Source organism: Coffea arabica, chromosome 11c (genome assembly GCF_036785885.1).
Source record: "Coffea arabica cultivar ET-39 chromosome 11c, Coffea Arabica ET-39 HiFi, whole genome shotgun sequence".
Taxonomy (NCBI): Eukaryota; Viridiplantae; Streptophyta; class Magnoliopsida; order Gentianales; family Rubiaceae; genus Coffea; species Coffea arabica.
This window is the reverse complement of record NC_092330.1, coordinates 40,374,720-40,400,334: the sequence shown is the minus strand read 5'-3', so window position 1 is coordinate 40,400,334 and position 25,615 is coordinate 40,374,720. Positions and strand designations below refer to the sequence as shown.

General features: G+C 36.6%; 3 protein-coding genes and 1 long non-coding RNA gene across 4 annotated transcripts; 3 read left to right on the top strand and 1 right to left on the bottom strand.

Annotated features, from left to right (window-relative positions):
- The first annotated feature begins 688 nt into the window (after nucleotides 1-688).
- Nucleotides 689-1,842, top strand: LOC140016654 (nudix hydrolase 1-like). Its single transcript, XM_072070231.1, has 3 exons — nucleotides 689-759; nucleotides 853-1,026; nucleotides 1,386-1,842. Exons 2-3 carry the CDS (start codon nucleotides 858-860, stop codon nucleotides 1,682-1,684), a joined length of 468 nt encoding a protein of 155 aa, XP_071926332.1. The 5' UTR covers nucleotides 689-759; nucleotides 853-857; the 3' UTR covers nucleotides 1,685-1,842.
- A 712-nt stretch (nucleotides 1,843-2,554) lies between these two features.
- LOC140016955 (uncharacterized) lies at nucleotides 2,555-3,574 on the bottom strand. The gene is made up of 2 exons (XR_011823240.1): nucleotides 3,311-3,574; nucleotides 2,555-3,059 (listed from the first exon to the last, which is right to left on the bottom strand). It is a non-coding gene; the product is annotated as an uncharacterized lncRNA (long non-coding RNA).
- Nucleotides 3,575-4,147: 573 nt separating this feature from the next.
- On the top strand, nucleotides 4,148-5,901 carry LOC140003985 (nudix hydrolase 1-like). The gene is made up of 2 exons (XM_072071472.1): nucleotides 4,148-4,432; nucleotides 5,365-5,901. The coding sequence occupies exons 1-2, from the start codon at nucleotides 4,261-4,263 to the stop codon at nucleotides 5,661-5,663; spliced, it is 471 nt and encodes a 156-aa protein (XP_071927573.1). The 5' UTR covers nucleotides 4,148-4,260; the 3' UTR covers nucleotides 5,664-5,901.
- Nucleotides 5,902-7,920: 2,019 nt separating this feature from the next.
- LOC113717023 (protein MIZU-KUSSEI 1) lies at nucleotides 7,921-9,368 on the top strand. The gene has a single exon (XM_027241656.2). The coding sequence runs from the start codon at nucleotides 8,451-8,453 to the stop codon at nucleotides 9,237-9,239; it is 789 nt and encodes a 262-aa protein (XP_027097457.2). The 5' UTR covers nucleotides 7,921-8,450; the 3' UTR covers nucleotides 9,240-9,368.
- Nucleotides 9,369-25,615: the final 16,247 nt, after the last annotated feature.

Genomic DNA, 25,615 nt, shown 5'->3' with positions numbered 1-25,615 from the left:
CTTCATGGAGGCAGAGCCTCTGTGAGATTCGAACCTGGGATGTTGGGTTCGTTGCTTGGCTCTGATACCACTGTTACGAAAAGGTTAACCTGTCCGTACAAGGCCCAGAAATTCCATAACACTCGAGCTCAGAATATTAAGCTCGTTAGCTCGCGAGTTTGAGTATATATATATATATATATATTTTAATAATAAAATTACATATATTATATTTTTTTATTTTTATAGTAAAATTACGTATATATTTTTAATATTTTATTATTTATTAAGAAAAAAATATTAATTAATTTATTTTTTAAAAAATAAAATAATTATTTTTTATTTTTTTCGATCTTGAGCTCGGTTCGACTTGATTCGAGTGGAGCTCGAGCTTGAAAATTGCTGACTCGTCGAGCTTGAGTTTAGTAAAATTTAATCGAAACTCGGCTCGATTAACTCAAAACTTGATTCGACTTGATTCGTTTGCAGCCTACTTGTGATGTTGGGAAACAAAGAAAAGACTCCTTCACTTTGTACCTACCAATACGAGTATTTTTATGCAATTTGAGATTGTAAAATTGTCTCACCTGGAATTCCTATGAAGGTACAAACCAGTAAGCAAAGTGGTCCCACTCCTTGGAACCCAAGCAAATTGACTTTCAACGTCTGAATCAATTGACAGCGCCAAAATTTATTAATTATTAGCTCCAAAAAGCGCCAACCCCTCAATTCTGCGAGTTCTAATAGTAGTATTGTGGAGTAGTACCCACCATCTTTCAAGTAAAAAAGCATTCTTTTTTTTTTTTCAAGTAAAAAAGCATTCGGATACCAGTAATTGCTCAATTCTCAAGTGGGTTTTACCTGCAATTGCAGAAAAAATGGAAAATGAACCAGCATTGGAGGTGTCATCTTCACAGCCGCCGCCGCCGAAGCCGAAAGTTGGGGTGGCCGTGTTTTTGCTGAAGGGGAATAAAGTGCTATTGGGGCGGCGCCTCTCCTCCGTTGGCCGCAACACCTTCGCTCTTCCTGGTGGCCACCTTGAGTTTGGTACTCTCTGATTAATTAATTACCTTCCCTCTGCCTTAACTTTCTCTTCACATTTTTTGGTATCAAATGATAGAAGTATTACTCTTACATTACCTGCATCCTCTTAGCCCTTTTCTGTTTTTCTCTTTGTTTTGTAAGACTAAACATTATTTATGATGATAGTTTGGTCTGATAATCACAATCTTCAATAATAGATCGATTCACTTGGGTTTAATCTCCGCAATCCATCCAAGCTTTTAGTATATTTGCTGTTATTATGCAGTAACTAAGCTTGTTAACATGATGGTGATGCATCAAAAACAAGTGCAGTTCAATCCATATGTGGAAACTTATACTCTTTTTCTCATTTCCTGGTTTAGGAGAAAGTTTTGAAGAATGTGCAGCTAGGGAGGTGAAGGAAGAAACAGGACTCGAAATCGAAAAAACAGAGTACTTAACTGTCACAAACAATGTATTCTCACAAGAAGGTAAAGCAACACACATTGTTTGTGTCTTCATGCGTGCAGTTCCAGCAGACCTCAACCAGCAACCTCAAAATCTTGAGCCTGAGAAATGCGATGGATGGGATTGGTATGACTGGGATGATCTTCCAAAACCACTTTTTGGGCCATTGGAGATTATGCTCCAACATGGTTTTAGTCCTTTTCCCACCACTTAAAACGGTGTCATTTGCTTTCCTTAGTAGTGCCTATTTTTCTCCGTGAGCCCTTCTGATTTAGAAGAAGCCTGCACATTTAAGATCTCTATGTTGCTTATAATTTCCACCCGTCTCAAAGTTGTAAGGTGTCTGCAATGAATTTTCGCTTACTTTCTTGATTTTCAGTATCTTACTTTCCTACCACAAAAAAATAAAAAATAAAAAATAAAAAATTTGCATCTTACTCTCTCTAGCTATGCATTGCTACCCACCAGATAATTGTTGATTAATATGCAGACTTGTATTAATCCATGCTTATCAATGAATCAATCATGTTGGTATTCTTGAGTGATTTCCGAGTTGCCTAGCAAATTTCCTGTTAGTGATTATGATTAGTATGCCTTGATAGTTCTACCTAGGGGTGATATTGAATTGAGTTGCTTGACTCGAGTTTGCAAGCTACTCAAAAGTACTATCGAGTTGATTTCAAACGTAATGATCAAGTACTTGAAAACTGATAAACTCTATCGAGAATTGCATTAAATAATTAAAAAATGAATATTATATATGTATGTATATATGTATAGACACATACTAAAATAACTAATACAAATTCGGCATTATTCGAGCTCGAGTCAAGTTTTTAAATTTGACGAAACTCGACTTTGTTTTCGAACCTTATTAACTCGAGATCGAGTATTTTTGCAATTTTCTCGGGTCAAGTTCAAATTTGGATTTATTGACTCGTTTGAATTCGAGTATAACCTGAAGTAGTACTTATACTCTTCCAATTTAAGTTTGAGTATGGTGCTGCTCGAGCGACTCAACAGCACCCTTAGTTTTATCCCACCCAAAAAAAAACGAAAAGGAAAGCTATTAACACACTAAAAAGACAGAAAACGGTTCATTATTGTATTGAAAAAGAAAATGGTAAATGTTTTGTATTTTTTAAAAGGCCCCTTCCGAATCTATAGTAGAGGTGAAATCGAGCCGAGTCGACCTCGAATAGTGGTGTGCTCGAGCTCGAACTCGACGCCGCCGTCCACCAGAGCTCGAGTTTAAGAAATAAAGATCGGAATCGATTCGAGAATATGTCAAGCAGGCTCGAAGTCAACTCAATGGAACTTGACATGCATTCGAGCTCACTATCTAGTCGAGTACTCGAAATCGATGACAGCATGTCAAGCTCGATGATCCTGCTATCAGCTTGTTTGTTTGCCCCCTTCATGAAAGAAACAACTCAAAGCAAGTCCAAAAATAGGCCTCCTCAATCCTATCAGCAGTCCCAACCCCAAAGTCAAGCAATTATCATTAGCAGCAGCTTCCTTTAAGTGAAGACCTCAAAAACCATTACAAATATTGCAGCAGCAGTAGCAGCAACAGCTTCCTGTTGTTTCTGATCAAAGCAACAACAATAGCAAGGAGAAGAAGAACTCTCTATCAGAACAAGAACTGAAGCTAGCAGCCATAGCAATCAGCCTAAACGTGCAATGGAGAGGGAATGGAATATGCCAGCGGAATCTATTCAATTGCAGGCTGCAGCCCCCAATTTCTTTGGTTAGGGTTTTGAGATTAAAAATTAATATTACATTTATAAAATTTAACCTTATAATGCACATATTTACTATAGAAATGCACAATAAGTACCTCAATTTGTCAAATGCAACTGTTGAATTTGGTGGGTTTTGATTAATTTAAACCCTCGCTCAAAGATCGGTTGCCCACCGCTGCTACCTACTCCATTTTGAGCTCCAGAAGAAGGAAGAGGGAAGATTAGTTAAACTGCTGAAGTGTTTAAAGCTCTAGATGTCACGGCTGCCTTGCGACGTGTGACAGTTGAGAGAAATGAGAGATTGAGATTTGAGAGTCAAGGCTGAAGCTGAACTGCCGAAGAGGAACGAAAAAGAAAAATGAAGGACGACGTAAGGAGTTTTCAGTTTTCATCATATCATCATATTTCTCAAGCTAAAATTACTTATTCACCCTTCATTATTACTACAGCATAACTGGTTAAACCCATAAATAGACTAGCTAACAAACCTAAAAGAGTAAATTGATAACTAAAATAATATACAATACAAATATGGTATCGATCTCAAGCTACTCAACGAGCTAAAAATTTTTCCTCCTAACTACTCGAGATCGACTCGTTTCCTGTAGCGGGTAGCTCGAGATCGACTCGAGATCGAACTCAACCGAGCTCGAGTCAAGTATCTAATCAAGCTACTCGCGAGCTCGATTCAAGCTACTCGATTTTTCTGTTACATTGCAGTAGATTTTGCGGCCCAATCCACGACAACAAGTGACGACATAGCATTCAAATAGAACGAACTAAAATCAGAATTCTGCCCATAAATAATGCTCAAAGTGGACCAATTGTTAGAGCCCATAAATAACGATCCTTAAATGTGGGCCCAATCATCAGAGCCCACGTTGATGGAACAATCAATAATTTCAATCGGGCGGCGGGAATGTTAACTATCCAGTCTCTTCCCCAAAGACGCCAACGTGCCCAACGCGCGAATAGCCTTTTTTTTTGTCGTTAAATTCGCTGGAAAAAAAAAGAGTCAATTTTTAATTCCCAACTGCTATAGTACATGATAATGGAGAACGACGCCCTTCCAACATCAAATTCCGTGCTGCCGCCGCCGATGCCGGTGGTGGGAGTTGGAGTGTTTGTGTTGAAAGGTGACAGAGTGCTTTTAGGCCGCCGCCGCGTCTCCGTTGGTCACAATACCTTCGCGCTTCCTGGTGGCCACCTCGAGTTTGGTGCTAGTCCCTTTCTTTCAGCTTTCTTGTTCTTTCATTTGTTTGTTTCTTCCCATTGAATTGTTGATTACTGTTGGTTCCAATGAGAACTTATTGCTTGGTATTAAACTGTATATGACATAAGAGATAAAGATTGGATTGCACGGGTCTTAGTTTTGTTGGACTGTTACTAAAGAATGTGAATTCATAGGAGGATACGTGATTCTTGAGACTTATAATAGTATGATAGCTGGACAGTAGCTGTTGATTGAACGTACATTTTCGGTCTTTGGGTACCCAAGCGTTATTGGGACATAAGTTGCTAAACAGGTTATAAGCAGTGTTTTGGGCTGCAAAAGTTCTCCGAATGGTGCTGAAGAGGGTGTTTCTGTTTTCAAGTTCAAGTGACCTGCATTTCTGTTTTCTCTTCCCTAATAGTAGGACTACAATTACATGATTAATGGTAATTTGTACTTGTAATTAATTCGATTTTAATGACATTGATCTCAGTTTAGCTTCCTACATAGAATGCCCAGTGGAGATAAAACTCTGAAATAAAGTAGCTAGAAATCAGTTAAATGAAAACCTTTGCTGCGTTGGCCTTTTTTGTTTGCTTTGTGGACATTAACTGCAGGGGTTTGCAAGATAGTTGTATTATAAGTTGATTTCATAAGCGAACTTTTGTATGTGGATGCTTCCATAAAACCTATCGAGTTCGTCAAGATTCACTAGGCATTATACATTGATTTATGGGAAGGTTGTGCGAGTCTGTAACGCAATTCTGATCTGCGTTTGAGTATTTTGCTTGTAGCATTGATCCTTTTTTTTTTTTCCTGGTCATCACTTATTTACAATCCGTTAACGGACTAGTATTGTAAATGGAACTTTATAATATGATATTCTTGCAGTTCTACAACAAAAATTAGTAAGTGTTTTTTGTGTTCTGGCTTTAGGGGAAAGCTTTGAGGAATGTGCAGCTAGGGAGGTGAAGGAGGAAACTGGACTGGACGTCAGGGAAACAGAGTATTTAACTGTCACAAACAGTGTATTCTCAGAAAGAGCTAAACTAGTACATCTTGTTTGCATCTTCATACGCGCAGTTCTAGTGGATGACAACCAGCAACCTCAAAATCTAGAGCCTGAGAAATGTGACGGATGGGATTGGTATGATTGGAATCACCTTCCCAAACCACTTTTTGAGCCGGTGGAGGTTCTGGTGCGAAGCGGTTTTAATCCTTTTCTAGTAAATTGAAATGGTGATCTTCTTGTGCCTACTTTGCTTCCTGAGCCCTTCTACCTTAGAAGAGACGAGATTAAGGATTCCCGTTGCATATTTTGCCATCCAGAGTTGATGGTTTCTGTAATGAATCTTTTGTCTGTCTTAAGGTCGTTGTCGATTATATTAATCTGCATAGCCATGTGACTGGATAAATAGCTGTTAATCTTGTGACTTGTACGTAATCAAGCTTGCTAATCAAGCATTTGGCAGATCCAATCATCAAAGTATATCTGTTCTAAATTTACATCAGGGTAGGAAATAAGTTGTATCAGCAAGAAAATCTTGTATTTGGGCTAGAAGAAGTATCCCAGCCCAAGAGTAATTCTGACGATCCTCAAGTATCAGAATTGTACTTTGCACCAAAACTGGTAATTTGAATTTGAAATTTGAATTCATATCGCGTGACATGATCTAAACCTGCCAGTGTATAAAAATTATACACTAACAGTGTATAAAAAAAAGGGTTATCCTTCTTCTTATTGCAATTTTGATACATCAAACATTGGTAGAACCACAATGAGGAACGCTGCCATGTATCTCCATCAAGAATTCGGGAAATGGAAGGTTATACTGAGCAGAGTCATGAAGATTTTGAGTAATTTTCTGAACTTAACCACGTTCTATTTTCTCTTTGATTGATCGCTCCTTTCCTGATGACTACAATCATGCCATGTGCAGTTAAGCAAGATTGAATTCCATGCTTGAGTATAAGTGAAACCAGACGATGAACCTAATGCGGGATGCTTCAGAAGCAAAAAAGCCACTAGTGCTTATTTGGAGGGATTGATTTGCCACTTGGTCTCGATTCCTTCATGCTAATAACTGACCAAAATACTCAAAAAAGTCATGGCGGTTTCGTCCTGATGAACATACAGCTGATCGTCAACACTTAAAAGTGGTTTCCCCAGCTATGAAGGAGTATGAATTCCCTAGTTTCGAATAGCATCTGCGGTGCTGTTTCCAAATCCGTGATGGGCATTACAAAAATATGTGGATAATATTTTTCATCACTGCTATTAGGCTGCCATGATGCCTTGCTTGCTGTATAGTGAAACATTTTTCGTCTATCAAATTTATTGGCTGTCATCGGGTTGGGAAACAGGCTTCTTAAAGATTTTGGATTGAGTATGAGTTTGGTGTTGAATTAGTTATTGTTTTATGGTAACCTTAGAATTATGTCAGGAAACTTCTATTGCACCTAACACGGTAGTTTAAGCATTGAAGTCCTCGCTTCAACCAAAAAAAAAAAAAAAAAGCATTGAAGTCCTTAAACTGAGCTTCATTTGTCGTTGTATTTTAGGTTTTGGTATCATTTGTTTACTCTTCATGTGGTATACTGGTACCGTTTCTGGTTCAGTTGTTGGTTGTCGATGACGATTAGTTGATCTGTAAAACATGTCCTGTGTGTATTTCAAAACTAGTGCGATATGGGTCGACAGGTCTGTGAAGCGCCCTGGAAATTCAACAATTGTTGACTCTAAGCTTCTATAACACATGCTCGGTTTTGCAGGTCGGCGGAATAAAATCCTAACTATGCTTTAAGAATCTGCTACATTCATAATTGAAAATTTAGAACTAGATAATCATAGCAGCTACACCATCCAGCACATTATGCATCGGACAGCAAGCCTTGTTTATTGGCTCAATGTTAATTCTCATTATTACCCCACTTTTTACATGGATTCTCTTATGGCTCTCCTTGCAAAATTTCTCTTTAAGAGCTATAAGATCTTGAAACCCCAAATTCAAGGTGTCATAGACATGTAGTTTCTATTTCACCTATTGTGCTACCTATAGTACTCTAACTGGATTCTATTTGAAGCAGTGATGGAAAAAATGACAATTGCATACTTGTGAAATGAATTTGTGCAGCTTCATATGCAAGTAGATTCTCATTCTAGAGATATGCTAGTGCAAAAAGTGCTGGCTTAGTCACAAGACTTGCCTAGTGATTCTTCAGCCGTCCTGCATCTATTTGTATTTACTGCCATGCTAGTAGTACACAATCTACAGGTGGAATCAGACTAATAATAATAATATGTCCCTCTGCCTTTGATTAAAGCCAATAATGCAGGAAACACAGAGGTGGCTTAGGGAGGCTCATGAATATGTGTGCATCAGTGCACCAAGGAGAATTGGGGTCAGTCCCAGTTATATTTGGTCGTGTGAAAGGACTAATGGGTTGTGACTTATGAGGCTTAGGCGTGGTTTTAGTCACGGTGGGTACGGTTTGGTGTGGATTTTCCTGCCCCCTAACTATTTCCAATGCAATTCAGGCCATCAGTCAAGCCTCCCTTTCATTTCCTGCCCCACAGTCCCCTCCCTCCTCTCAGCTTACCGAGTAGGAGTTGCCCCCACCAAGGATGAAAAAGATATTCGATCAAATTCATATGTCTCCTCAGATTCCACTATTCACTCTTGAGTCTATTTCCACTCCTGAAACTCCTTTGTTTGTGTCTGTTCTGTTGTCTCCCCTCCCCTGCTTTCTGTGCTCCTGTCTATACTCTTCTCTGAGTTGCAATTTTCCTAATACAGTTAGGTGGGGCTGCTCACCTTCCCTTTGTCAGCATTCTCCTGTCACTCCGTCAGTCCCTCAAGGCTGACAATTTGGGCTACAAACCAAGATATATCACCCCATAAAACCTCAATACACAAGGATAACACTACTGAATCATAAATCCTTTCTTTTTTCTTTCCTTTGCACTACAGTCCTAGTTGTCATTACTTCCATTTTGTTCTGTTGTCTTTGGCAGATCCCAGATGAAGACAATCATGGCTAAGAACCCTCATGAATCATTCTCGTTCTCTAGGAGATATTTCAACTTCAGGAAAAAGGTTGAAGACGAAGATGATGAGGAAGAAATTTTCGCTTTCAGCTCCTCATCACTTGGTTGTGAGGAGGAGTTGAAAGGTATTGATCAGGATATCAGTCTTTCAATGCATACACTTCCTGTCAAACCACCAAAGAAGAAGCTGACAAGTTTAGCTGTTTCCAAGCTTAGGGCTGCTTTTGCATTTGGTAATAAGAATCGCAGTCGCTTTTCTGGTCTTGGCACCAAAGTTGTAGGTACCCTCTTCGGGTACAGACGCGGGCATGTGCATTTTGCATTTCAAGAAGATCCCAAGCTGAGTCCAGCATTTCTTGTTGAACTCGCAACTCCTACTAGCGTTTTGATTAAAGAAATGGCTTCAGGGTTGGTTAGGATTGCTCTTGAATGTGACAGAAAAACAACAGAGAAGAAAAATGTGAAGCCTTTGCTAGAAGAACAAATATGGAGGACTTATTGCAACGGCAGGAAATGTGGTTATGCAACTAGACGTGAATGCGGAGCTGAGGAATGGAAAGTTTTGAACTCTATTGGTCCAATTTCAATGGGGGCCGGTGTTTTACCAGGAGCTGGAAAGGGAGATGGCTCTGAGGGAGAACTCATGTATATGAGAGCCAAGTTTGAGAGAGTTGTAGGGTCTAAAGATTCAGAGGCCTTTTACATGATGAATCCTGATGGTCATGGAGGTCCCGAACTTAGCATTTACTTGCTCAGGGTTTAGGTTTCCTGGCCACTTTTATCTGTATTATCTATTTAGTAGTACCTCAGTTGAATGTTGTAATATATTACTATGAATGAATGCTTGGGGCTACTCTGCTAAGTCATGAGATAATAGGGCAGCGGTTCTTCATGGTTGGTTTTTTTTTTTTTCTTGCCAATGCAGAATTTCGGAATGTTTTTGGTTTGGTGTTTTTTAGTATGTTGATCAGTTTGAGAAAGAAATGCAGAAACGATGATGGAAGATGTTAGCGATGTGTGTGTGGTGTCATTTTCATGTATAGATTCTCTTTCCTTCGTTACCAAAACAAGATGCAGATGCAGCAACGTTTGTCTGCCCATTTTTTATAATGGCTGATCTGTGTTATCCAATTACCAGGAGGTTTTCGGGACCCTCCTCCAGATTTTCACATCTATGAGTCATATCCAACCAGCAAGTTCCAGATCCTGAATAATTTGGACAACTACAAATATAAGGATCACATAATTGTTTTGAAAATTATCCTCTATCATTTTCTTTTACGTACTACCACCGAATATGAAGGCATGCTATTCTTTTTTCCTTTTTTTTTGGGTAAAAAATTGAAGGTATGTTGTTGTAAGTAAGAAGTGTACGTGGGAGATTTTTCTTCGCAACTTTTTCAGTAGTTGTGCACTCACATCATGTTGCCTCGAATTAGGAGAGAGTTTTACAGCAATTATGTCGACAAAAATTTTGCTCGCATGTTATCCCATCCATCACCTTAATTGAAGGATTTTCCACACGGCAACTATTATATTACGTTAGAGCTCAGAGGCCAATGTCACACCAAGAAAGAAAAGTCCACCACCGCATACCTTTCACTGCAACAGAAATCGATTTTAGAAGTGCAACTGCAAGCATTAGTTGATGAATGATTAGCTACGCACTTGGTGAAGTCAAATGATTAATCATGATTTTGCTAGCGATGATACTTGATAAAAAGTTAGTATATGCCAACAAGTTAATATGTTTCCAATAATGGATTCCCAAGTATGCCAACACGTGGTGCTGAGTTGTAGTAATTTGTTTCTTGAATTGGAAGATTGATTTTGGCTTGGATCATCATCATTATCCTGCTTAAATGATCCCATACATATGGTGGAAGATATATTGGTTGGTGCACGCTCACTCTCAAATGGTTTCCGTGGCAGGGTTCATCTTTTGCCCTGCGGCCATGCCCACTTAAACTTGTTTCTTGTAGCTATTACATTCATTGAAACCTATCATTTCACCATTTACGTGCACCAAAGTTTCTATCTTGTGGAACCCCCGTAATGCCAGGTAAAGACAATAATATGTAGCCGTCGACAAGATGAGCCTAGAAAAAGGACAACACCATTAGAAGTTGCTCTTTTTTTTTTTTTTTTTTTTGAGACAGCGATAAAATTTGTATAAGTTAATCTATCATATTTTAGAGAGGTAGCAGATATATAAATCTAACTATACTAAAGAGGCGTTTTGACACCTCCTTTGAAATTTTTTCAAAACAGGCGAAGTTCGAACTTCCAACTTACCGTTCAAAAAGAAAAATGAAGGGATTTAATCCTTTTTTAGTGGGAACCGAGCCAAATTAGAAGTTGCTCATTCAACTGAATATTGAACAGTGCAACACTTGAAATGAATTATAAACCACAAAATAATCTCCTTTACAAATAGACGTGTATATATATTAGGTAGGGCTGTTTCGACATCAAGAGCTCAGTACAACACCTCCATTTTATTAGTGTGATAGTAATGATCATATCATACTCTTATTAGGACCATCATTAGTGTTAGTGTAACTTTGTTGGAGGCAAAAGGGTCGTCCCTTTTTAAGTTTAAGCTGCTAGTCACGAAATGGACCTATAGCTCTATCAGTATAATATCCACAAAATTAAAAATTTTACATTTAAACGGAACAAATCTTATACTTAAAGGATTAAAATGAAATAAATTTTAAAGACTAAAATATCTTTGTTTAAAGTAAATGGACCAAATTAGTGAGAGTTAGGACATGACTCCAAGGTGACAGTAGAATTGAGCCACAAATTTGAACTTGAGCTGAACTTTGAAGCCCCGTGGATTTTCCAGAGACCAATCTCATTCTTTCTGGAAACCAAGGCAGAGAGTGTATCAGAGATTGTTGGTTACAGCTGGGGCAAACATATCCATTGGGATTCATAATTTGGTCCTGGCTCCTTCTGCTGTATATTCAGTTTTGATTGATGCTGATCACACCGGTCGAAAACCTTCTAAGCAAAAGCTGTTACCCTTTTCCGGGGTCTAAACCAAAGAAGTCTTTTACGGTTTGATGATGGGAGGCACCGCACACGGCCTATTGCTCTCTCGGTTCTTTTCCCACAGTTACTCTCTTGTTTGCCCGGTCACTAACTAGTACCAACCAGTTCTCATTTTATTACAAATGTTCACGTGATTTTTGCTGTTTTAGAGGTGAAAATATCACTAGTTATCTCATCCCAAAAAATTTCCCTCCCTCGATGAAGATGCCCATCTTGAATTACGAGTAAATGGGCTTTGATGTCTCTTTCTGAGTTTTGAATGAAAGCTCAAACCAACGCTTGACTACAATTTCAAGATAATATCATAGTCAAGAATCCAACAAGAAGGTTTAGCACAATAAACTCTAATTCGTTAGTTTCTCCCCGTTTGCTTTTAACCTCCCCTTCTCTTTTGCAAAGTCTACAAGATGAATCCAAACTACCATTATAATCATGACTAACAATACAAACTTACAATTACTCATGAAGTTGTACAAAACCTGCAAACTCTGCGTTACTCGAGAAATTCTCATTTACCAAAGGTAAAGAGTCAGTTTTTGGACTTTTCTTGATTATAACCTGTCGCACGAGTCCTTGAATGACTCGAAGACACACGAGCTGGTGGACATTTGTGCAGCTCGTGCTAATATTTGATTTCCCACTAATGCATGCTTCATTGGAAACTTTTTTTGGCTAGCAATGATGAGCTGCATGATCAATTGCGCATATAATATCAAAATTCGAAACAATTTATTGCCATTATGGACTTTTTGCTTGCTTTTGTTTTTTTTTTTTTTTGTCGAAGATCAATTTGATTGCATTAACTTGATATCACAATGTTTTGTACAACCCCCTGCTTCCATGGTAGTCATTTTGTGCACTCTTTTGGAGCTACATGGGAAAACTTTCCTTCCATTCAACATTCCTAACTAGTTGGACAGCAAGCTTTGCTAGTATACGTGCATACTTGTTTCCTACTCCATGGACCTTTCGCATTTGAGATTTGAAAGAAGCCATTTATTTTTGGAGAAGAGGAGTTTATAAATTTACATCTGTTTTATGGTTTACGACTAATCCTGTTCGATCCATATCCACAGCTTCAATGATTTACTTCACAGTTAATAACATATTTTGGGATTAAGTATAGTATTTACCAAATCCATAATTTTGATTAAAACTAGCCAATCATACTGGGTGTAAGCCCGCACGAATTGTATATCGCATTTGTAATATGGGCTACTTGGGGCATTCGTTCTTCGTATCAAAGCCCAAAGAATTTCAACGGACTCCAATTTCCATTGGAGTTCCTTGAAGGTGTTCGATACGTGTAAGGGTTCCCCTTTTCTGAATTTTTTCATGGATCAGTTGGAAAAATGCCATAAGACCCTTGACGTCTAGCCTGAAAATGATTTACTGTGAATTCCTAACCCTTCAAAGGCTTGGGGAAGTCTGCACAGAAAGAAATCTCGATGCATTAGAATTCAATGCACTTTTCTTCCTTAGAAACCTATGGTGCTCGCCAACTTTCTCGAACTAAATTGTGGCCGCATAACGGTCTAGGCAATGTCTCAAAGAGAGAGTCGGTGAAATAAACACGTCTGGCAGAAAGACCCTATAAAGCTTTACTATTCTCAGGGATTAGCTTTGGGTCTTTCCTGCCCAACTTAGGTGGAATGAACTATGAAGGCGTCCTTTCAAGGGGCCCAACTGCCCAAGCCATCAATAAGATACCATTCTAGAAGAGTTAGAATTCTAACATTGACCTATGAACCAAGGAACACTCCCAGGTACACAGTTTCTATAGGGTGTAGGACTCCCAAAAGGTAAGGAAGGCATGCAAAGGTTTTCTAGAGTTGAACGGAGATAGGCTTTCCAGTGTAAAGCCAGAAGGGAGTTTGATTGCAAGACCCGCCCATTGAACAGGGTGAAAGTCAGCCTTAGTGATCCGGTCGCTCAACGCAACGGATAAAAGATACTCATTTACGTTTAATAATGAAAAATAGAATATTTGAATTAATTAAATAGAATTAAATTTTTTAAATAAAATTTGTTCCTAAAAATAAGTGATAAATTATTCATTTTTTTTTTCATTTTTCCATTTACTAACTCATAATCCGATCTTGGTAACTAACTATTTGCAACTTGACAATACGAAAGAGACTTTTCAAGTAATTAAATATTATTCAATGGATAAAAATGGAAAAATTTATAATCCCGATCCATCCAATAATATTATTTTGAATCCATTGAATTAGTATTTGTATTTTCGCCATCACAATTATTGTGAAAAGATATCTACAATAATAAGTCTTGGACAGTTCATTTGTGAAAATATGTGTATAGTTAAAAATAGACCACACCTAAAATTGGGGCAGGTTATATTTATTCAAGTTAACTCCGTAGTAATACGATCAGCTAAACCTCATTTGGCCACCTCGGGTGCAACTGTTCATGGCCATTATGGGGAAATCCTTTACGAAGGAGATATATTAGTTACATTTATATATAAAAAAATCGAGATATAGTAATATAGCGCAAGGTCTTCCAAAAGTGGAACAAGTATTAGAAGTGCGTTCGATTGATTCAATATCGATGAATCTACAAAAGAGGATTGAGGGTTGGAATAAATGTTATACTTAATGTGATATACACTCATATGTATCACATTAGTACTTAACAATCCAGTAACTTATTGGGTTCATATTTCAAACTTTAGATTTCATATTTGAGTTTTCAAATTTCATTTTAATGAAATGAACCTAACTTTTGTTTAGGTTACTTTCTTTTTTTTTTCCCCACCAAAACAGCTTATTACAACTGCGCGGAATCATAGTTTGAATCCACTTGAATGCCTCCGTTTAACAAAAAGCTAGAAGCCACAAAATAACTCATTAGATTTCAGTGCTTAAACTGTTGAGAATTTAGTCTTAGCCGTTTAGATTTGTGAACAATGTTGACTTATAAATGTGCAAGTCCCTTGAATCTACAAGTTACAACCCGACTTCATCTTTGAGAACCACTAAATTCGCCAAAATAGTGCCCCCAAAAAAACTCATATCTTCAATAATTATCGGGGTGACAAACAAATTTAAGAGACATTAATGTTGACAAGATATTTCACAGAGAAAGATGGTGTAGGAAGCCAATTACGTGAAAGTAAACTTCTACATAATTAACTAGTTGCAACTTTTTGACCATTAGAGTAATTCAAAGTTTAGTTAAGTACGGTAATAGAAAGTGAGCCGTAAGCCAACAAAAGAATGTCTGCCAGTATTTAGCATGCTTAGAACCATCTGTTTTTGCTTTTATTGCTTGATGTAACAAGTTCACCTGCCCCCTGAATTACACGAAATCCTCAACCCCAGTTCAACGAAGGAGACCAATACAAGTAAATATTCTTAGCATTTAAGTCCCCTAACATTTGAAAATTTTGCTTGAAATTTCAATTAGGACAACGGTGACAAGGTCAAATATTTTCGAGCTACATTGGCGACATTCGCCTGCTACTTCGGAGAAAGAAGATGGGTTTTGCAGGAAGAAAGGTTGGTTCTTCTTTGAAAAGTGGAAAGAAATTTAGTTTGGACGGTAATAGAGATGATATCATGTTAGATTATTAAAAGCTTAAAATATCTTCAGTGGTTTCTCCTATATTTCATGGGTTCATTTCAATAATTTCTTTTGGCATTCTTGACCTATTCAAACGTTTGTATGTGGGCATGTAATGGCATTTACATGGGCACAATTACTTCACAGGCAATTTCGGTTGAGGTTTCATACATTTTCTTCAAAAAAATAAAAAAAAAAGGAAGCAGAAAATTTTTTAGTGAATTTTTTAGAAAATTAGAATTTGCCATCTATTTAATTAATTTTTTAATGAATTTTTTAGAAAATTAGGATTTGCCATCTAATTAATTAACATTCAAATCCTGGTTCCACTCTAGCACATATTTAAATTAACAGCTACGTACTTATAATTAGTTTGCAGTTCAAAATATGCAAATTAATAACAATCCCTGTTTCAACTAAGTCACAAATGAAAACATGCATATGTTCATGGAACGCCAGCAGCCACTCACTATGAAATTGGAGCCACACAAAAGTCATTAATGGTTGCCTTCTATTTGTTTTCTTCTTTTCGGGTTAGTTTAGAACATACTGTCAAGTCAATATTTAAATGCTGAAGGGCAATTAAACAAGTGGGCGTGTCTCTATAAATCATTCCTAAATCATGTTTAGTATATTAATGGCGTGCAGAGATCTAATGACCATCAAGAAGAGCATATTGGAGCTCTAATATGACGACAAACCAAGGTCACAATCCTTGTCTTTCATCGTAGAGCTCGAAAATCAAGAAAGATTAGCAAAAATAATCCACTACGATATGCTGTCTTGTAAGGCCTGTAATCTAATTCTTTTTCTTTAGATACAAAATAATTTTTTGGAGGTTCAATGCTAAAAAAATCAAAGCAAAAGAATCCCATGAAAGCGTTGCTTGATTGAATCCCTTTCACGCTTGGTCAACAAGAATTTGCCAAGTGCCACATCAATAATAATTTTGTTTTTTAACCTATAAACGATGAAGGAGGAGGTAGCTGGTAAACTGTCGCTGTTAAGAGGATTAATTATGTATAATCCTACAGTGCATGTAATTAAGTTAACTTATATTTTAAAGTCTTTAATGGTTACCCTCAAAAAAAAAAAAAAAAAAGTCTTTAACGGTGTGGCTTTATGATTAATTCAATCCATGTATAGAACATGATTAAATGGCCATCAGGGGGCTTTTGTGGGATAGAAATTTTTGTTGCCTGTTTGAATGAAACATTTAACAAACTACTTCAAAGGAAGAAGTAATGCACTGCATTACGCCGCGTCAAGCATCCTGTATAGTACTATTAAGTCAACTTAATTGCATAAGCAACGTTAATAATTAATCATTCCATCATCACTCACTAAACCAATCTTTTAAATTAATCACCTTATAATAGTATTATATCCTCTAATCTTAGCATACTCCGATACATTATTGAGCGTACTAAGCTTGTTCTAATCTTTTGTTGATGACTTTGGCCGCATTTGGCTTTCGAGTATCAACGTTTTCATCCTTGTATGTGAACAGAGATTCAGTTAGAATATCATGTGATATATTCAATTGGCGCTATTAGGAAATCCTATTCTTAATTATTTGGTGGCTCAAGTACGTGTATTCAATACACGCTAAATTAATGTATAAGTTTTTGAAATCAAAGAGGGAAACAATAGTATGTTAATGATGGTGATGGTACATTAGGCCATTCAATGTGAAAGGATGGATACACTGCATCAGTTCATCAAAACTTTTGTCATAATATTAACTCTTGTTATATTTTATGTGGATTAATCTTTTTTTACACAAATAATATTTATATTAATAGTTCTGAAAATATGCTACATTTCTCTTAATTTAAATTATTTCAAATTTTACATAGCATGTAATCATTAGTGTAATCCATATTTATCTGTTAGTGTTGCAGGCTCATCATATTTCACTTAATACTTCAACTTAATTCTTAAGTCAAAGATTGCCCAGTTGGGTAACTGGGATGGCCAAACTTTTTTATTTTGAAGCAAAAAGGCATTTACATATCAATTGACTGGAAGATCCGCATGAAGAACCAAAACTTCTCGTTGGCGTTTCTTATCAAAAAGTTAAGAAAGTAAGTAGTATATTCGATTAAGCTTCAGACTGTGGTTACTCCGCAATGATAAGATCTTAAATGAATCAGCTTCACATTTGGATAGGATTGCAGGAGAATGAAAAGATCAGATGAATCATGACTGCTTCTATCATAAAAGAAACTGGCCGTTTCACAATACTAATCTACCAAAAACACGTTCTTGGACTTTTTCTCTCAATCATTTATAGCTATTTCTTCTTAAGGTGAAACACGATGCTTGGACAGTTGGACTCATCTTCTAGTGATTATCCAATCGTAACTCTACTGTTATCACTTGACTTTACATTTTTTTTTTCACTTTAAAAAAAAAACACTGGACTTTTTTTATTTAACTTATCATTCACAATCTATGCAAAGTATTCCTTGTGCCGTACCACTAAAAATCCCGCAATCAAATCAGTAAAAGAACCAGCAAATTAATCAGAAAGTTTTTTTTAATAGAAAAGATCATTTCATTCAATAAATTTGCACTAATGAGAAAAATACGTCAGGTCAAACATGACACAATACAAATTTGGAATCAATAGATATAACAGATGTGAAAAATCAATACAAATAAAGATATGGTCTGCCTACGTCACCTGTTATAATGTATTTCAGGTGTTAGATTCTTAGAAATATAAGATTAATTAGGAAAAGCATATAAATGCAAGGAAATTAATTAGAAAAAATGTATAAATGCAAGAGAAAGTGATTGTTAGTTTGTGTATATACATGGTAGGTTAAGTGGAATGTAGGTGTGTTAAGAGTGCCCCTATGGGCACTCGATAAAAAACAACTCATAAAGATAAGTTCCAACATATATTCTAATTAACTGATGAAGATGAATCATTGTAGCCTCATAGATCTAACAGTTAGATTTGATTAAAAGCTGATTCAAGTTCAAAGAAAATTTAGATTTAACAATAATAAATGAAGAAATTGCAGATTTAAGAAACTAGATCTACAAAATCTCAAATTTTACGAAAAAAGGAAAAAAATTTACTGAAACAAACTCTCACAAGGAAAAACCCTAAAAGATAATAAAATTCTTACTAGAATAATTTAGGAGAAAAGAAACTCTCACTATGAAATTTTAGGAGAAAATTTATTTCTACAATAGAAACTAGGAGAGAGAGAGAGAGAGGGCCCTCCCATAAGAAAAGATCAAGATTGAGGAGATTTTGACCGGAGGCGTTCTAAATTTGTTAGAAAATTTCAAAGCACACCATTCTGCAAAAAGTTGAGTACTAAGGAAGATACTACTTGCAAGTAAAGACCATTCCTAATTTCCCCTTTCACATTTAATGAACCTTGAATTGAAACTGATCAAAAGCTTGAGTGGTGGGTCTAACCCCAGCCTAACCAAAAGGCAAGCCATGCCGGTTTCAATATTGAATTTGACGGTTCAATGATCTCTTCCTAGTTTCAATATTTTTTTTTCTTTTCTTTTCAAAATCTCTTTGCTTATCTTATTCTGAAACCAGAATCAAAAGAATTCTCCTCCTCAAGCAAGTCTTAAGAGCCAAAATTGCCTCAGTGATGCGAGGGCAAGTGCGAGTTGGCAACGTATTGCCCATATCTTGCTCTTTTCTGTACTAGTAAAGTAAAATCCCAAGAAGGTGTTTCTTTTTTTTTTTTTTCCCTTTTCTTTTCTTTTTCTTTTTGGGGTAGTTGGTAGATTTTTTATTTTTTATTTTGTTTTGGTAGAAGTGTAGAACTAGTCTTGTCATGTTCGAGCACGTTGGTTGAATTTGAACATCATCACGTCGACTTCGGCCTGCGCAATTAAAAAAAAAAAGCAAAGGAAGGTCAACACCGTTTTGGGACTTGAGAGTTTGATCAGAGATTGGCCCATCGTCTCTTTTAAATTTAAACAACTACTACCATGCTCTCGAGGTGTGGAAATGGGATTGGCAGAAGAGACTTTTGTTTGATGAACGCGGCCAGTTCATTCTTAAGAGTAATCTTTACAGCAAACGGCAAGTCGTCGTTGAACAAAAAAAAAAAAAAAAAAAATTAGAAAAAGGAATTACATGCAACAAATTTTAACCCCAAATAAAACAAACAACACACAATAAATTCTCCAAAAATCAAAGGTATATATAGTTTAGTATTGCATTTGAGTGTATCTTTACAGGTTCATAAATATGCAACCATAGTAAGAACAAAAAAATCACTGCCTAGCTAAACTTTTGATTGTGTCGGGCGTCAAACTTCTAAGTCCTATCCTTCCAAAATTAAACCACTTGAAAAAAGATATACATAGATAACGCTCGTGTTTGTTGATGAATTACCGAAACAAACAATAGAAAGAGATGTGTCAGGATGAATTTTGGGGTGCTGATTGCTGCAGCCTTCTCAATTTCCCGGCTCATTTTTCACCTCAAGATTGTGTCTCTTGGCAGGACCAGAAGGAGGGATAGGAACCCCTTTTGGAAGCGAGTTAAAAACCATATCTCTGTGCATCATATACTTCTGTTGGTAAACATTCAAAATCTCCAAGGACTTGGCTGAGGCTTCATTGCTCTTCGTCATCATTGTTTTCCCGGGTCTGCTTGCTGAGCTTGAGCCACAGAGCATGAAAATAAGGAAGGAGATGTATAAGATTCTCCATGAAAAAGATACACTTCTTGAAGATGAAGAAGTGGATGATGAAGAGGCCATTGCAGAACTTGGTTGTAGGGCTTTAGAGATGATGAGTAGTGGACAATTTTGTTTTAAGGGGAGAAGGCTTGCGTATATGTATATATATATATATATATGTGTGTGTGTGTGTGTGTGAGAGAATATGGATATGTGTAGGTGCATGGGGGTAGCATAAATGTTCTGCGAATTGGGATGTAAAAGACTGGGAAGGAGACGAAAAGTGTATCACACGCTATATTGCATGTCAACGGCTGCCCGAATGATTCAATGACTCTGTAGCTTTGGGATGCCGGCTAACATATTTCTTTTTCATTTCTTAAAGAGAGAAGTCAATTGTCAAAATTTTTTCCGTTGAAATTCCTTGCAATTATGAGGCAACAAGTTAAGGAAAATTATAATTTATTCTGAGTTGCAAAAAATATATACTTGATCAGTGAATGAAGAAGTATAAACCACCGTCAAAAGAGCAAGAAGGTAAAAGCAAATGGACTTCGTGCCGGTGCTAGCGGCTAAGCTTAAACATTTTTCTTTTTAATATTATTTTATTTGTATTAAAAATATATTTTTCAATCATTTTTTTTATCTTCTTGAATAATCATCATTTTATCTTACACATGTCACGTTATGAAAGATATTACAGCAATTATTCTAAATAAAAATTAATGTTTCAGACATCCGAATACAGCATTGATCGACTAATTTCAGCAATCTTATTCGTTTAAATTACTGTAATGAGAAATTTAAAAAAAAAAAAAAAAGACTTTCTTTGTAAAGTTTTGGCACTGCATTTTGGTTGGTTTAAAAAGTCAGGATTTGGGAAAAGAGTCAGGATTTGACAGCCACCTAATTGCTGTCACTGATTAATTGCTGTCGCTAATTAATCAGTCATACTCCAATAACTATGGCCTCACTTATTTGATGTCCCAAGACAGACCAGAAGGCCTCTAAATCTGGAGTCACTTCATAATGCTCAACAAACGCATATCCATCTTCATTATTTTTAGGAATTCTTCCAGCCAATACTGATATAATCGGCTGCAGACGAAAAGAAAGCATGTCTGTGATTGCATATGGCTTTGCTATTCAACTCAGACTTCGAATTTCCACAAGCCAAATTGAAAATTAAAAAGTTCAATAAGGGGATCTTTTGCGTGAGAAGCTACCATAAGAAACCAAGCCTCATCGGGTCCACCAGTTCTGGATTCTATCTAACTTGAAAATGATGGATATCCGGATTTGAACATGATCTTGGTGTTAGTCACTTAGATCTTTCTTCGATTGAGCAATTAACTATCTTATTCCTTCATTTCTTCATCACTTGGTTATTGCGTAACTGTTCCTTCATTAATGCAACGATTCCGCCCTAAGGAAAAAAAAAATGGCACGTTATCGTAGATTCCAATTAGTATAGCAAAACATTTGTACCCTTCATCTATTCCTTTTTGTTTATTGTCAATTGTGAAAACGCACTCTTTCTACATTTCTAAAAGGACTTTAGAAAACATAAATTGTTATTTTTTGTTTTTTGGTGTGTGTGTGTGTTTATGATAAGGGTACTTAAAATTAGTTTTGTATTTGTTGGTTGGCGGTGTGGGAATTAAAAATCACAAGAACACACAAAAAAGAAATATGGCCCACGTCACAACTTTGAACTTGGAGTTGCACCATTCAACAAGTGGCACTGGAATAGCGGTCAAGCTTCAGATCAATTAGAAAAATAGGAGTGATTCAAATGTCAAAAGTCAACTCAAAGTTGCAAAAATGTGCAGTGTTGACGGGAAATAGGGGGAGAAAATACAGGGAATTAGACCGACATCCGATGGAGATGGTAAACGTAGCGTGTTAAGGTTGGCAAAAACGGTGACTGGAAAGAATTAGGTAGTTGAGAAATTGGAATTGGTCTTATTCAAGGTGACAAATTTTACTAGTTCATGTAGCTGTTGTATGACATTATCAGACTAATTTTAACCTAGTTGGACATTTAATGCTAAGAAGATTTAGGAACATAATAATGGGACGACAGCTCATTTTTTAATGCTTTACAATGCAGGCAACCTTTTTTTTTTTTTTTTCCAGGACAAGACACACGGGGCCCGGGGCTGTGACTAAGGAGGAAGTGCCCTGAATTTTGCTCCATATGGAAAGCCATTATTGTTGTTGTATCAGCTCTGGGACTTGGACATCTTATGACCGTCGCTCTGCCGATTTCACTGCTTCTACAATCGTCATCCACAGGAATTAGGTCTGCTTATTGCTGCACAATTCTGATTTCAGCTTATCCCATCTCCAGAAATCAGCACATCATGAAAAGAAGGAAAAACAAAAGATGAGGAAATTTGGTTGAATGTAAATGGTAAATTTTTGGTCCAACTTGTGAAACGACTGAAGTGCACATTTGAGTGCAGCACGTATTCTGGTGCAATCCAACTAGATGGAAGTTTTAACTAAGCCAAATGTAAAGTATGAATCGTGTTTACTACTTTGCTTTGTTGTGTGTTTATTATTTTTAAGATTTTAATGTTACTTCCGCTGCTTAATTTTTTGTGCTAACATATTCACTTAGATGGTAAATATGCCAATGAGGTATTTATCTCGGTGCATGTTAAGATCGCAACTCTAAGACCTAGAGGTTTTAAGTTCAAATCTCGTTTATTCCTCCATATTCCTTAAATTTTACCCCGAGAAACACAAAACCCATTAAAGCTTAAAAAATGAATTAAATGGTAAACATATTCTTCATCATGTTTAGCAGCTGGCAACAACAAGAGTTTTCTGTTGTATCGTCATTTTTAGAGCATAATAATGTATACAGCCATGGATTGTGAAACAAGTAATCTGGCTGTGACCATCCTGATGTGCTAGTCCAAATAATTAATTGCTTTGAAAAATGTTTCTGCACAAAATTCTCTACGCAATGGCTTAATTCTTCAAAGTATATAAAAAGAAGTAAATTTTTTGTCCTCTTTGATCTCAGACATGTATAGGATTTTGCGTTCAACTCGTAAGAAAAACAAGTAGCATGATGGCATGATACTGCTGTAATAAGAAATTTAGTCTAATAAATGCCTTTCAAACCGTTGAAATTATATACACATCCTTCCAAAGTCAAATGACAACAACGCAAAATTCCAACAAAAGTCAGTCATATATCTTGCAAAGTTTTCTCGTGGTCCGTCTCGGAAGGGCCGCCATGGTACTAGATTTTCTGCCCGTATTAATGCTCAAAAGAGAAAAGTGAAGTGGGCTGGCTGCAACCATCTGCGTGCGTATAGAATCGTATGATCCTATCCCTCCGTTTATTCCAACTTCTAAAGATAAACAGCAGCCAACAAGCATATCAAATGCTGTGATCACTAGCCTTAAGCTCTCATAATGTCGAATCGATTGTGCCTGCAATAAAACGGATTCCTACTGGTTTGGTGGCTGTGGGATCTTCTTCTTCTCTTCTTATAAATCTAAAAAATTTTGGGTTTAATGAAATGCCTATTCCTCTTATGGTAAGGAGGTTTTGATCTAATAACTAATGTTAAGGCCTCAATAAGTGAAGATTTTGGTTCCAATTTCCCCTTTTCCACATTTTTTACCAATAACAATGCTGTACACTGACCGGATGTCAGAGTTGTATTAGTGGACGATGTGTAAGAATTCCTACGAGTAATTTGTGGTTTCAAGGGCATAATCTGGTTCGCTCGGAGCTAAACCGGTCCAAACTTTTTCGTTTTTTAAAAAAAAAAATGCTGTACAATGACTGGATGCTGTATACGATTTTAGAATGTGAGATTGACAATAATGTGATCTGAACCGACGTTGCAGTTATAAACTGTTGTGCACAAGTTGTGGACTCACAATCATGGACTATGTTCCAAGTCCATTTGAGTTGTAAGCTTTATTACGACAACATTTGAGCATGGCAACATGACTTTTGCTAGCTGGAGGAGATGGCTTTGGTAGGAGAGGATGGTAAACTGTAAAGGAAACAACTAGGCTTTTCTTGGGGCCAAACCCATGAAGAATGTGGATTGTCTTCAAGCCTGCAACGCCGGATGACCACCTTAGTTAGCCTTGTGAAGAAAATTATAGCGACGAGACGGTGAGAAGTTCACAATTCTGCTCTTACTGTACAGAAAATTGCAAAAGTAGCCTCTAAATCAAAGTTGAGATGGTAGAAACATTACTCAGGAGACATAAGGTTGACGAATCGGTTTTCAAGTTTTATTCTTTTCCCATTCCCTCTCCTCTCCCTTTAAAAAAAAAAAAAAAAGAAGGAAAATTACAAAACTAAAATGTTTAGCAACATTCTTGATTGAAATAGCTCCTCAGGAACCTTGAGACATTGAAGAACTTGACATTATTATCTGTGGAGTACCAAGGGGTGGCCTGAATGACTGAATGAGCAGGCGCTGCTGCCACCGTCACCTAATCCATCTGTGTATTTGCGACATCACTTTGCTCGATAAGCATTTCTGAGCATGAGGACCACGAGAGGCAAAAGAAGTCAAGAAAGGACTATGATTAAGGCCCACCAAATTTGTACAGCGGCATGTGACTGTGTGGCTAGATCCTAGTACAAAAGCCCACATCGCAATGAGTTGAGCAATGGCCAGACACCAATCATCAAAATTTTAATGCATTTTATGCTTAAAAAAAATTTTTTTTTAAGGCATTTTAATAATTTGAGGATGGGGAGGTACAATGAGTACAGTTTTAACTAGTTAGTCAAGTTGCTACAACCACCCCCAAGTGTTTTCTAACTTTCCACATGCACGAGATCAATCTTCACCATACTCTTCATACACTTTGCGAAGCTTCCCTCATCTGTTTACAGAAATTCAGGGAGCAGAGTTAGACATACACCAAAACTCCTTCACTCCCTAGTTTGAGTTTTTGAAGGAAATTAAACCAAGCGACTTTAGCTTCCTAACTATTTTTATATGCATCAAAAACTACTTCTGCTGCGCGTGTTTTTTGTTTTTGTCCCAACAAATGGTATTAGAACTCTAGATTTTGATCCTGAAACTTGTTTGTAAAATTGAAGTATGGATCCATATGATTTACCACATCGTGACGTTTTTATCTTCGATAGCAAAAACAATTATGAGATTTGGAGTTAAATGATGAAAACCTCTTTCAAACTATTGGAGTTTGGAATATTGTCCAAACAGGGTTCACAGAACTTGCAGAAGGTACGAAATTATTGAGTAGTGCAATTAAAGAATTGGAAAGAAATAAACAATTAAATCGCATAGCATTGCATTATCTTAGTACAAAAGTCCTGTTGCATGTAGTCAAAAAATTCACTCATGCAAAGACAGCAGATGAGACTTGAAAATTTTCGATGAATTCTTATTGTGGTCATGGTGGAGAAATTGGTGACAAAGAAGAAGAAAAAGAATTTTTTGATACGGCAAAGAAAGAAAAAATTGAAGAAATTGTGGGTGCACTTAAAGATGAAGAATTTGTGATTGAAAAAGAAATTTCACATGTGATTGAGGAAAAAAAGTGAAGCCCTTGGTGATTGAAAATTGTGATGAGGTAGAAATTCTTGTTGAATTATTTAAAGAAAAAAAAATCAAATAGTTGAATTAGTTGATATCAATTATGGAGTGGACGATTTAGTTGAAAATTATGGCATTATTTTAATAGATGGGATTGTTCAAGAAGACAAATTAAACCAAAAATATAGTGATGTTGAAATCTTTAGTGATGGAAACTTTGATTTTATGCTGTTGGGAAATTGTCTTGGTGGCACGGATGAATT

Bases quoted from the DNA above. Each gene is read 5' to 3' on its own strand.
- LOC140003985 (XM_072071472.1), top strand. From the start codon at position 4,261: ATGATAATGGAGAACGACGCCCTTCCAACATCAAATTCCGTGCTGCCG. The intron at 4,433-5,364 runs GTGCTAGTCCCT...TTCTGGCTTTAG, and splicing joins TGGTGGCCACCTCGAGTTTG to GGGAAAGCTTTGAGGAATGT.
- LOC113717023 (XM_027241656.2), top strand. From the start codon at position 8,451: ATGAAGACAATCATGGCTAAGAACCCTCATGAATCATTCTCGTTCTCT.
- LOC140016654 (XM_072070231.1), top strand. From the start codon at position 858: ATGGAAAATGAACCAGCATTGGAGGTGTCATCTTCACAGCCGCCGCCG. The intron at 1,027-1,385 runs GTACTCTCTGAT...TTCCTGGTTTAG, and splicing joins TGGTGGCCACCTTGAGTTTG to GAGAAAGTTTTGAAGAATGT.